Source organism: Dromiciops gliroides, chromosome 3, assembly GCF_019393635.1.
Source record: "Dromiciops gliroides isolate mDroGli1 chromosome 3, mDroGli1.pri, whole genome shotgun sequence".
Classification (NCBI taxonomy): Eukaryota; Metazoa; Chordata; class Mammalia; order Microbiotheria; family Microbiotheriidae; genus Dromiciops; species Dromiciops gliroides.
In genome coordinates, this window is record NC_057863.1 from 129,987,288 (window position 1) to 129,998,991 (window position 11,704).

At 31.8% G+C, this 11,704-nt stretch overlaps 1 protein-coding gene across 2 annotated transcripts in view; it reads left to right on the forward strand.

Moving 5' to 3' along the window:
* Positions 1-11,704, forward strand: part of NDFIP2 (Nedd4 family interacting protein 2) — a 116,659-nt gene extending 104,955 nt beyond the window's left edge. For both annotated transcript variants that reach the window (XM_043994516.1, XM_043994517.1), the window contains 4 exons: positions 2,574-2,698; positions 5,890-5,956; positions 8,774-8,879; positions 10,255-11,704. In XM_043994516.1, coding sequence (XP_043850451.1) covers positions 2,574-2,698; positions 5,890-5,956; positions 8,774-8,877 — 296 coding nt within the window. In that variant the 3' untranslated portion in view covers positions 8,878-8,879; positions 10,255-11,704. The remainder of the gene's footprint in view (positions 1-2,573; positions 2,699-5,889; positions 5,957-8,773; positions 8,880-10,254) is intronic.

The window sequence follows — 11,704 nt, forward strand, 5'->3', positions numbered from 1 at the left end:
CTAAACATCAGAATTCCATCTCAGTGCCAGCAGAGACCCTTGTAATCTACACCCAGCCAACCCCTTGACCCTCTCACCAAACTGTGAGCTGAGTTAGCCACAGCTGCAGCCGATTCAGAGGGTCAGGAAGTCTCCTGGCCATCTCTCTTAAACCAAAAGACCAAAATCCCACCTTCTCCAGGAAGCCTTTCCCAACCTCCCTTAATTCCAGTGTTAATTCTGTTAATTATTTCCTAATTATCCTGTATATAACTTGCTTTTTGTATACTTGCATGTCATCTCCCTGATTAGATTGAGGGCAGGACAGTCTTTTGCCTCTTTTTGTATCTCTAGTGCTTAGCACAGTGCCTTATACATAGTAGATACTTAATAAATGTTTATTGATTGATTGATTTCCCTTTGATATTCTACATCCTTTGTTTCTCCAAATGAATTTCATGATTTTGGTCTTGTTCTGTAAAGCATTCCTTTGTTATTTGGTGGTATAGTATGAAATCTGTTGATTAATTTTGGTTGTATTATCTTTGTTAAGCATTGGACTCATGTACTTTTTGTATCCCTAACAGGACCCAGGCAGAATAAGTATTTGATGATTGATAGATTGAAGTAAATTATTATAGTTCAAGTGAACACTTAAGTGTTTGCCATATACAAGATACTTGACAATATAAATGTGAATATAACATGGTTCTGTCAACAAAAAGTACTCTCTCAGATGAGAAACTAGATATATAACTAATACAAATTACCTGCATAGGAGAAATTCAAAGTTCTGCGAATTGAGAAGGGAAGAGATTCTAAAACTAAGGAATATTTAATAAATTTTGATGTCATCCTTCCTAAGTGGAGTTATTGTGGTTATCAGGAAGTTATTTGGGGCAGCTAGGTGGCGCAGTGGATAGAGCACCCGCCCTGGAGTCAGGAGTACCTGAGTTCAAATCCAGCCTCAGACACTTGACACTTACTAGCTGTGTGACCCTGGGCAAGTCACTTAACCCCAATTGCCTTACTAAAAAAGAAAGAAAAGAAAAGAAAAGGAAGTTATTTAACTATTTATAATTCTGTTCCATAAGGTGTTTTTTATATATTGATTGGTGGTTATAGAATTTATCCTATTTTGATGGAAAATAGATACCAGGCTCATAAAATATTGTGTTTATTATTCTACCTTTAACATTCTAACTCTTCTTTATCTTGGGGTTATCTCATGGCAATGTATTTTGAACTGAAAAGCTGTACTTTGTTGCAAATACTTTGGTAAATATACCTACTTGTTAACTTATGAATATTAAAGTTAACCTTTAAGTTAGTATTTAGGACAATATTGGGATTACCTCCGTCTCGGACCCGCTTCTTGAAAGTCTGGGTATCAAAAAGTTCATTTTATTTTATTTATTCATTTTTGCATGTCAATGAGAATTAAGTGACTTGGCCCAGGGTCACACAGCTAGTAAGTATCAAGTGTCTGAGGTCAGATTTGAACTCAGGTCCTCCTGAATCCAGGGCTGGTGCTTTATCCATTGTGCCACCTAGCTGCCCTAGTTCATTTTATCTTATGTATGATTTTGACCCAAGATGTCAGTCCTATTCAGTAACCATTACTAGCATATGAAGAGTTAACCTGCATCATGCATGAGGTAAGCCAAAAAAAGGGATTTAGGTTTTAACGAAATCTTTAAAGCCATAGCATATTTCATGGGAAAAACAGATTCTGGTTGAAGTCAGCTTTCTTGGAGGGTTGTACTTAGAAGAGAAATGGAAAGCCATGTATGTAGAGATGAGGTGGAGCTCCCCTCCCCTTTCCTCCATACCCCAGCAATATAAATGGAAAATTCTAAAGATTTTTCAATTAATTCTAAGTTAAGCCCTCTGTTACTGTTTTATTTACATTTTGAAATATTTGACATTTGGCAGAATTCTGTTTTTGAAACTATTGAAACTATTCTACTCTCCTCTCCTCCCCTCCCCCCCATCCTACACTCTTTGTAGCTTGCTTTTAAGTCTGACGTTCCCATGTTCAATGGATAAATTTTGTTAAAATAGTATTAAGTACATTCATTTTGTCTTCACCAATTCTTAATTCCTGATAATTCAATCAGAGCTGGGCCTTAGTTTTACTTTTGTATTATTCATAAAGAAAGAATTTAAGTAGATAAATAGTGTAAGCAAAATGCTACAGTCACATTTAACCTACTTAGTAGAGAACAACCTTTGCTCCTTTAATATGTAGATAGTTAATATGGCAATTACAAAAGATTCTCCAACAAAGAGGACAGCATATTTGGAATGTTCTTTTCTTGGCAACACTGTTTTCTGTTGCAATTATACTATTATCTATTGTTAAAAAGAAAAACGATGGGTTTAAGACTTACAGTGTTTACATATGTGTTTATATTTCATGAATTCTTGAAATGAAATCTGTGTGGGTGTGTGGGTGAGTGGGTGGTTTCCCCAGAAAACTTCATTAACAGTTCATGAATATAAATTAAGATTATTTTATTAATGTTGAATGTTCCTGATAAACATGTATTAATTTGGTTTACCTTAAGAGGGATGCTTTCTCTTTCCTGTAGTGGCATTTATTTTCAACTGGATTGGATTTTGTTTATCCTTCTGTATAACTAATACCATTGCTGGAAGGTATGGTGCCATCTGCGGATTTGGTCTTTCATTGATCAAATGGATCCTCATTGTTCGGGTAAGTTTCTTTATGGAAAATATGTTTAGTATAAATGGGAAAATGATTCAGTGTTTGGTCATTTTATCAATATATTAAATACTTGTTTTGGCTTTATCCTTCATCTTTCTAAGTTCTTTTCATAGGATCACAAAGATGTAGGTAGTTTTCTAGTTTGGTGAAATAAAAGCATAAACTTTTAAAGTTAGGAAAGTCATCCATTATTACATACAAAATACTACTTCATTCCATTGTTGTTGTTGTTTTTTAAATTGGGGGTTTTTAACTTTTGAGATTTTTTTTTTGTTTCCAGGTGGTTTGAGGTAGTGAAAATAGTATTGGATTTGTGGTCAGACCTGGATATGAGTCTTGTCCTCATCCTTGGGCCAAGTTAATTAAGTCTTTGAGCCTTAGTTGCCTTATCTAAAATATGGTGATCAGATATCTGTGTTAGTCACTTTGTAAGAGTTCTTTGTACTAGCTGTGTGACCCTGGGCAAGTCACTTAACCCCAATTGCCTCCAAAAAGAAAAAAGAGTCGTTTGCTTGTTTGCTGTAAGAATAAAATGGTAGCTTTCTTTGTAAACCATGAAGTAATATGTAAATAACAACAACTATATTCCTTATATAATTAAGATGAAAGTATTTTGGTAACTATAAAGTTATATAAATGTGATTTGTTTGTTAAACTTTTCTTTGAAAAAATTGAGAATAAAAAACTACTTTGGAAGTTTTATAAAACTGAACATTTTACTTCTCAGGGAATTCACCTTTTATAAAATGTCATACAATTTCCTTCAAATCTTTTAACTAAATGATGTAACTTAAAATTAAGACTTGAACTTTTTTAGGAACTCGAAAATCAAGTCTTATTATCTGGTATAAGAAAGCCATTAAGGAAGATTTAAAAAACCTTTTGCTCTGCAAAGTAATTACGAGGCCTTCTCATATTTCCTAATTTCTTAGTTATGATTTTTTTTATGTAACAAAAAGCTTTAAGTTTGTAAAAAAAAATTATCTTTTGTTTTTGCATCATCTACATTTTCCATTATATCTACCCACCCCTACCCCCCGCCCCAGGACAATGAGGGTTAGGTGACTTGCCCAGGGTCACACAGCTAATAAGTATCAAGTGTCTGAGGCAGGATTTGAACTCAGGTTCTCCTGAATCCAGGTCTGGTGCTTTATCCACTGTGCCACCTAGCTGCCCCCCCCCCATATAAGTTATGATATGTTTTTGCCAGTTATTAGCATTGACTTGAAAAAATAAATATCTGTGACCATTCTGTGTTAACTTTTTCCTGGAGTTGAAATTTTCTTAACCATGGCTGTGTTAATGACCATGACTAGTTAGTTTCATATATAAGAAACAGATTGTTCTAAAAATTATGTATTTAAATTTAAATGGAAAAAAAATCTGTTAATCCTCTGATAAGGTTGCACAGCTCAGCACTTTAACTTTGTTGCATAGTATTGCTTATTTGTTTTCATACATTTTTTTGAGGTTAAAAGGTAGGTGTATTTCTCTCTTACAATAAAGAAAAGGGCAACATTTTTTGGGTGGATTCTGATCCTGGTCTTAATATCTCTTCTTGTGGCATCCCTCAATAGCTAACATTTAATGACCTAAATGTGCTACAGTTTTCTTTTTCCTTTTAGTTTATATAGCTTCAAAAACATGTTTGAATAGAATTACCTGGGATCCTGTTGTTGTTTAAAATTTTTCTCTCTCTTAACAGAAACAGTATACCTGTCTACAAGCATACTTTATAAGGAGAAACATGGTTAAAAACACTTCGTTTTATTTTGGAAAGAAAGCACAGAAAAATAAAGTTTTTCCAATATGTTATTTCTTGGAAATTTAGATAAAGATTAACTTTGCTTTAAAGCACTAACATAGAAACTTGGAACTAAAATGGCTCCAAGTTTATCGATTAGATAACTCCATAATGTTTTATTATTTTATTTTATTTATTTATGTCCCCATTTTTAATGGGTATTCCTTCCCAGTGGTGATCTTTTATAGTTTATTAACATTCGGTATTTCTAAAATTGTAATTTTAAGACTTTATGAAAATAGCACTAAACAATTGGAAATAATTGCTTGTAAAGCTGGAGACAGATTCTTCTAATTAGTTTCAGATTGAAGTGGAAAATTTTTCTGTATAAGACTTTTTAAAATTGGACATAATTTATTTTGGAGTCAATTGATATATTCAATATAAAAATGTTTCTAGAATAGCTTGTCATTAATCATATCTTAAAGCAATAGTACTGAAAATTTATTAACTATAATTAAACAACTATTTTTAAGCTTATTTTTAGCAGCTATTTAGCAAAAAGCCTTAAGTGTTAGAAAGAAGAATACAAAGTAAATATCTGAAATAAGATCTGTAGACATTTGATTAGATTAGATTTTTTTTTTTTTAACCAGTGAAGCATGTAGTCTGGAGTCTGGTCAAGGAAAAGATACCTGTCTCCAATAGCATCACACCCTGCCCTCCAGCTGCCTGTTCATATTCCCACATCACAGAGAATATAAAACTGTCTACCATGGTCACTAACAGGAACAGTTGAAATGCCACTTCAAGGTTCATTTAGCTGCGCTCAGCTCACTGCTGGGAACTGAATGCTGGAGCATCTAGTTTGAAAATGAAAAGACTTTAATGAGTTGGGGGTCTTTATGTGACTAGTATTCTTGGCAGCGATTAACAGTCGGGGGTGTACAGAAGGTCAAAAGCTCTTCTTTTGAGGGGTCACCAGAACATCCCCATCTGATAAGATTAAACTAATGTGGCTTTTGGTGTTAATATCTAAAGCAGCGGGTTGCTGTAGTGTTTGGAATAGTAGTTGTGGCTTTGAGAGAACTGACATTGACTCTTTAATGGAAAAAATGTTTGATTCAGATATAACATTTTCTTACTCGCTTATAAACATGTGTAAATTGTTCCCCCCTCCCCAAACACTCAAAAAAATTAGGCTTCCATTGAATAATATATAATTTTCAAGTTTCTGTAGTATGTGAGTATGTGTGTTGTGTATGTTTATAAAATCTAATTTTTTTCCCTGTCATCTGTATTTTTCATTTTTTGCTTTATGTATTAAAGATTATTTGGGTGGACAGAAAGACTTACAACCCAATATTTTCCTCTTTGAGGCCATCTTATTTTGGTATTCAAGTATGAATTAATTCTTTTCATGTTCTTTTCATAGTTTTCTGATTTTTTTACTGGTTACGTCAATGGACAATACTGGCTTTGGTGGATATTTCTTGTCCTTGGTAAGTTTACTCAAGTCATTTTAATGATGTGCTAGGATGATTTTATATAATTTTTTTTAGCACATTAACTCATTAGAATAGTGTACTGATACTACCTTGAGGCTAAAAAAAATAACACTTATAATCAAAATGATTGTGTATTTTCTTCCTATTAAGTACCCATCACCAGTACATGGGTTTATAACAACTGTTAATTCTTCTTGAATTCACAAATCATTACAGTAGAGTAATATTCATTTCCATGGATTAAGTCAGGAAGCTATATAATTTATGGTATCAGCAAAAGACCAAATGATACTTTAGTACCAAATAACTTTCTTTGAAATTCTACTATAAATTTGACCCCCCCAAAAGGTGCTAACCTTTAACACTCCTGTCTTATATAAAAGCAGTCTTTAAAGCTCTTAGAGGAAGTGGGGGGGGTGGGTATGACTGATTTTGGATGTTATATCTGTCCTCTTGTTTTTGAATTATGGAAACATCCTTTTTGCCTTTGAAATGCATACTGCATTAATCATTACTCAGTCAGGCATAGGGAAAGGCTTCATGCCTGCTGATCACAGTGTTTCCGTTCAGTTGTCTTCTTTAAAAGTCTGTCTTTTCATTCATGCTAAGGAGCTTTATGGATTTTCAATTTTTACCTCCGTGGTTCTGTATGAGTTAAAGGAGCAGGATGTTAAAATCAGACTCTTTGAAGGGATATATTTTTACTTCTATATTTGTGGTGCACAGTGTTAAAAAGAAAACAAACGTTTCTTCCTTTATCTCACATTAACTACTAGTAGTTAACATCTCTAGAATTATAACAGAAAATGGTGTCAGCAATTCAGTAGGTGGCACTCTTCTCTTTGTGTATTCATTTAATCACTGGCGATCTTTAGGATCAGATGAAACACAGTTCTTGGTAGTCAATTATGTTTAACAAATATTATGTGTTTAATTTTTTTAAAATTGTAAGGGGAATGTCAATATGGTGTTATCATGTCAACTTTGCATTAATAGATTTTTCTCCTAACTAAAATTTCCATATACTTGAATAGCTAAGCAAAGGAAATATGGAAATTTTACTAAATATTGGAGCCTACTAAGTTACTGCATTTGATTATATCTCTGCACACTTTGGGGGTTAGAAAAACTTTAGGGGAAAATTGATAGGGTAGAATGGAGATAATGGGGTGAGGAGAGTAGCCTGAGTTCCAAATCAGATCTGTAATCTCTTATGTAAATTTAGGTCCTAAAAATTTCTGTGAGTCTTCACCCCTGATAGAATTATCTTCCAAAGATGTGACCTAAGTTGGGAATGTAGCAGCTAGTCATTGCTGAACAGGGACCGTCAATGGAGTGACTTTTTAGAACAAAGGCTTTATTTATTCTTAGAGAGAGGATGAATTGAGTAGTGCCTGGAATAGAATTTTAATGGTGGGGCCAGTACAAATATGGGAAGTCAATGGGATACATTAATTTTTTTCCTAAATTGTCCTCACTTGCTTTGTCATCGTTTCTTTCTCTCTTTTCCTCTCTTTCCTGTGGTTACATGTGTATCCTTGTTTTTAACCTTAAATGAATTATTAATATTATTGGATTCTGAGGTACCCCTTTCATTTTTGGCTCACCATTTACTTTCCTTGAGTCTTTATTCCACTACCATACATACCTCTCCTTCACCTCCCCACCTGGCTGTGCTTAAACGTTTACCTGTTGTACATGTTTACTGGAGAATTGAATGTTTAAAAATTTGAAAGACTTTAACTCTGCTAATGATGGTAATACTATCTTTCACATGACACTTTGATCTTGAAGTCCTTTATCAGCATCATCTTATAACTCTTCAGAGTATATATTATATATCAGGAGAGAATATTTTACAGAGAAAGAAATTGATAGATGAGATATATTTAAATTTCCATAACAAGTCATAATGAACTTAAATTTCCTAAGCACCATACATAGCTTTTACGTGTTCTTCCTTTTTAGCTATTCACAAATTAGTCTTCTGTCTATTGTTTCTAAATATTACTTTTTCTAAATACTGATCATTGAGTAAGTACTAATTTAAATGTGTAATTATACATGTATAGGCAAGTATGTATATAGTAAGAAGAATAGTATATGATATTAGAGAAGCTTACTGATCTTCATCAAATAGCATTGTTTAGCAGCAGCATACCTTGAATATGTCTTTATCCTGAATATGCTGAATATGTATGCTTTGCTTTATTCCATAAATATATTCCTGAAACGTTGTCTGTGAATTGGAACCTTCTTGATTGAATAATTTAAAGTACATTAGGGAATTTAGCTATTGAAGGAATCTTGTGGCGAGCCACCTTTAAAATCAAATATTCTTAAATGTGTCTTTTACGGGAATGTGGATTCTCCTCCCCCAATAAACCATGCATTTGAGTCAGTATAAGCATGCACAAAGAATATATATATATATATATATATATATATATATATATATATATATATAAACATAAACTAAATTTTGGGGACTTTTATTGAGGTAGTTAGAATGATATAACATAATGATATGTTATATTGCTGTATAAGTTAAACACAAAACCACTTAAAATTTTTATCCTTTTGTTTTATATATGATTTTACAATGAGATTAAAGTTCATTGTGTATTTCTTCATGATGAAGTAGACATTGTAGTAAAATTTAATTTTGAAGGGATGAACTTTGGTAGATGAAGTTCTCTGATTAACTCCTAGACAACAAGATTTCAAGATGTACTTTATATTTAATATATTTTTTCTGTCTATGAAATACGTACTATGTCTTAGATATAAATGATGTTATTTAATTTGCAGGCCTCCTCCTTTTCTTCAGAGGATTTGTCAATTATCTTAAAGTCAGAAACATGTCTGAAAGTATGGCAGCTGCTCATAGAACAAGATTTTTCTTCTTGTATTAGTGGTAAGGAAAAGTTATCACCGAGAATATTTGTTTAACTTATTTGTATTGAACTCAGTAGTAAACTTACTGGCATTTAATACTTAAGCTAAATGGAGGAGTTGTTCTTTACATGTTAGATAATTTTGGACTTTTGTTATCTAAATAATATAAGCTTTCATTTTTCATTTTGTAACTTGAAGATTTCATACTTGCTCAAAAATGTATGTATTCTGTAGAAACTTAACTATCATAATCACACTTTCTAAAGCTTGGCCACAGAAGGAGTGTGATATAATAAGAAGCACAGTTTTGGAGTCTGAAAAGCAATGACAAAATACAGCAAAAGGAATGTACGTTTTACCTAAAACTGTCAAATCAGTGAAAACATCTGGTGTAAAACCATATCTGTGATTGGAAAATAGAATTGTTATATACCAATCTCAATCTAGATCAAGGAAGAAAAGCTAAATGAACAAAATAGAAATTCTGTTACAAAAAGTAAATTGTCAATTTACATAAAAGTTTAAGGAAACTATGAAAATAAGATAAATATATATATATGTATAAAATGGATGTCTCCACCTTACAGAGGCTCCATTCTGTTTATTGAAAGAACATAAAGATATTAATTTCTTTTTATTTGAATAACATTTCTTTTTCCATAGCACATGATAACATCTTCAGATGAATTTTATAACTTTTCTCTTTGCAGCGCCTACTATGTACTTGAAATTTAGAAATACTTTTTTCTTAAAGTGTATAAAGTGGGAAAAAGAAATTGTAAAGTTACCTTTCTAAGTAAGACTATAAATAAATGCAAGCAGTTTCAGAATTACTATAATTATTCTATCATAAATTACCTCAAAGTATGGTTTGTGATAGTGTCATTATCTTCTTCATGTTAGTTACCAGTTCGTCTATAAGAATATATAATTTTCCTTTAATACATTACATTTTAGCTTTTTTTTTTCTCTTGAAGAGAAGACAGGCAATCAATATTTCTAGATAAAAAGCTGCAATGAGTTTTAGCTGTCAAATTAAATTTTCCGTAAACCATTTCACAGTGGTAGGGGTTGGGAAGAGGGAATGAAGGCTTAGTAAAACTTGAAAAAAATTGCAAGGATTTCTACCATCATTTAATTCACTAGTGTTCAGTATTAAAAATAATTAGCAAAAAAGATGGCAACATTTGAAATGATATTCAAGAGTTTTTTGCCAGTGGGATTACTTTTTGTAAATTTTTGGCTGTTAAAAATATTGTATGTTTTACAGTTAAAGTGCCCCAGTTATTATAGTCTTTAGTGTGAATAACTTTTTAAAAAATGAGATGCTGTCATAAATTAGCTCATTAATGCAATTTAATACATTTAAAGAATAATCCTTTCTTTATCCCTAGACTGCATCGACCAGACATTCCTTTCCTATACCAATGTGAAATTTCCAGATGATCTATAAGCCTCCAACCTAATAAGATAGAAGACTCCTAACAACAGAAGACCAATTAGAGACGAAAATAAATTGAGTGACAGGGTGGTTTATGCTTAAATGCCATTTCTGTTCATTCTGTTAAATATTTGTTACCTTTGTTTTTTGCACATTTGCATATGTTTCATTTAAAAGGCAAGAATTCAAATGAAAAAACAATTCATATAATTGAGTAGAAATAAGATGTAATTAGACATCATTAATCAGTGTTCATGTACCTGAAAGACTTGAGTAATAAACTCTCTTATAGCATGTATGTACCACTGATATGTTGATCTGAAGTTTAGTTGCATAAAAAATAAATTTACTAAACAATTCAGATTAGGTAGGTCAGACTCTTAATTAGTTTTATCAATAGATTCATCTAGTGATTATACACATAGAATATCCTTTGTTATAAAGTTTGCTAGAACTTTCAATGCTGACTATTAGAGGAGTTGTCAAGTTTTGACCAAGGTATTACTTCAACTACCAAAACTCTTTCCCTCTGTAAATAACCATGCATTAATATTTTTTCAGATTAGTTTCTTAGGCATTATGTCCAGATCTTTTACTATTCACTTAAAATTGTTTACTTTTAATAAATATGGAATATATGTCAATCCATAGACATATCTATAGATAGATATAAATATTTTGGGTGTTGAGACATAGATTGTTTTGGAACAAAACTTCAGAGGGGGGGTAAGTGTACCCAATGACTCTGGACAAATTTTCTTTCAAGTTTCAATGATAACTAAGGGAGGAACTTGGTTTGTAGTACTATCCATATTATTTGAACAGTGGTTTCTTTTAGAGATTAACATCACATCTGTTTGTTAAATTAATTTTTTGAAAATTATCTTTTAATTGTATCACTTTCATTTTGAAAAAAGAGCAGGCTTGATAGATATAGATGTACTTTTAGTAAGTAATAAAAACTTTTTTCTTTAGGTGTTTATTTAAACTTAGCTAACAAATAAAGGCCTGTACTATAAATAGCTTCTTGCTTCATAGTAATGGTGTTAAGTTTTGAGAAAATCATCTCTTGCATCTAGATGTATAAAACTTATGAGAATTATCAATGGCCTTCGTGCCATACTTTAAGAATACACTTTCTCAGCCATCACCAACAACTGGAATCCAGGTTGCAGTCATAAGTTAATGTATTTTGCACCTTTCAAAAACATTTCTCATTAGTTTTTAATTTTTTAATTATAATTTTACTTTTTTAATGTTAAAAATGGTGGAGTCTGTGTCAAATCCTCAAAATTAACTTTAACGTTATATCTATGTGGGACATAAAAATGTCAAATATTGATCATTTGGTTTATTATACTCTGAAGGCTACTAAAAAGTGAATAAAACTATTCAGAAAGACA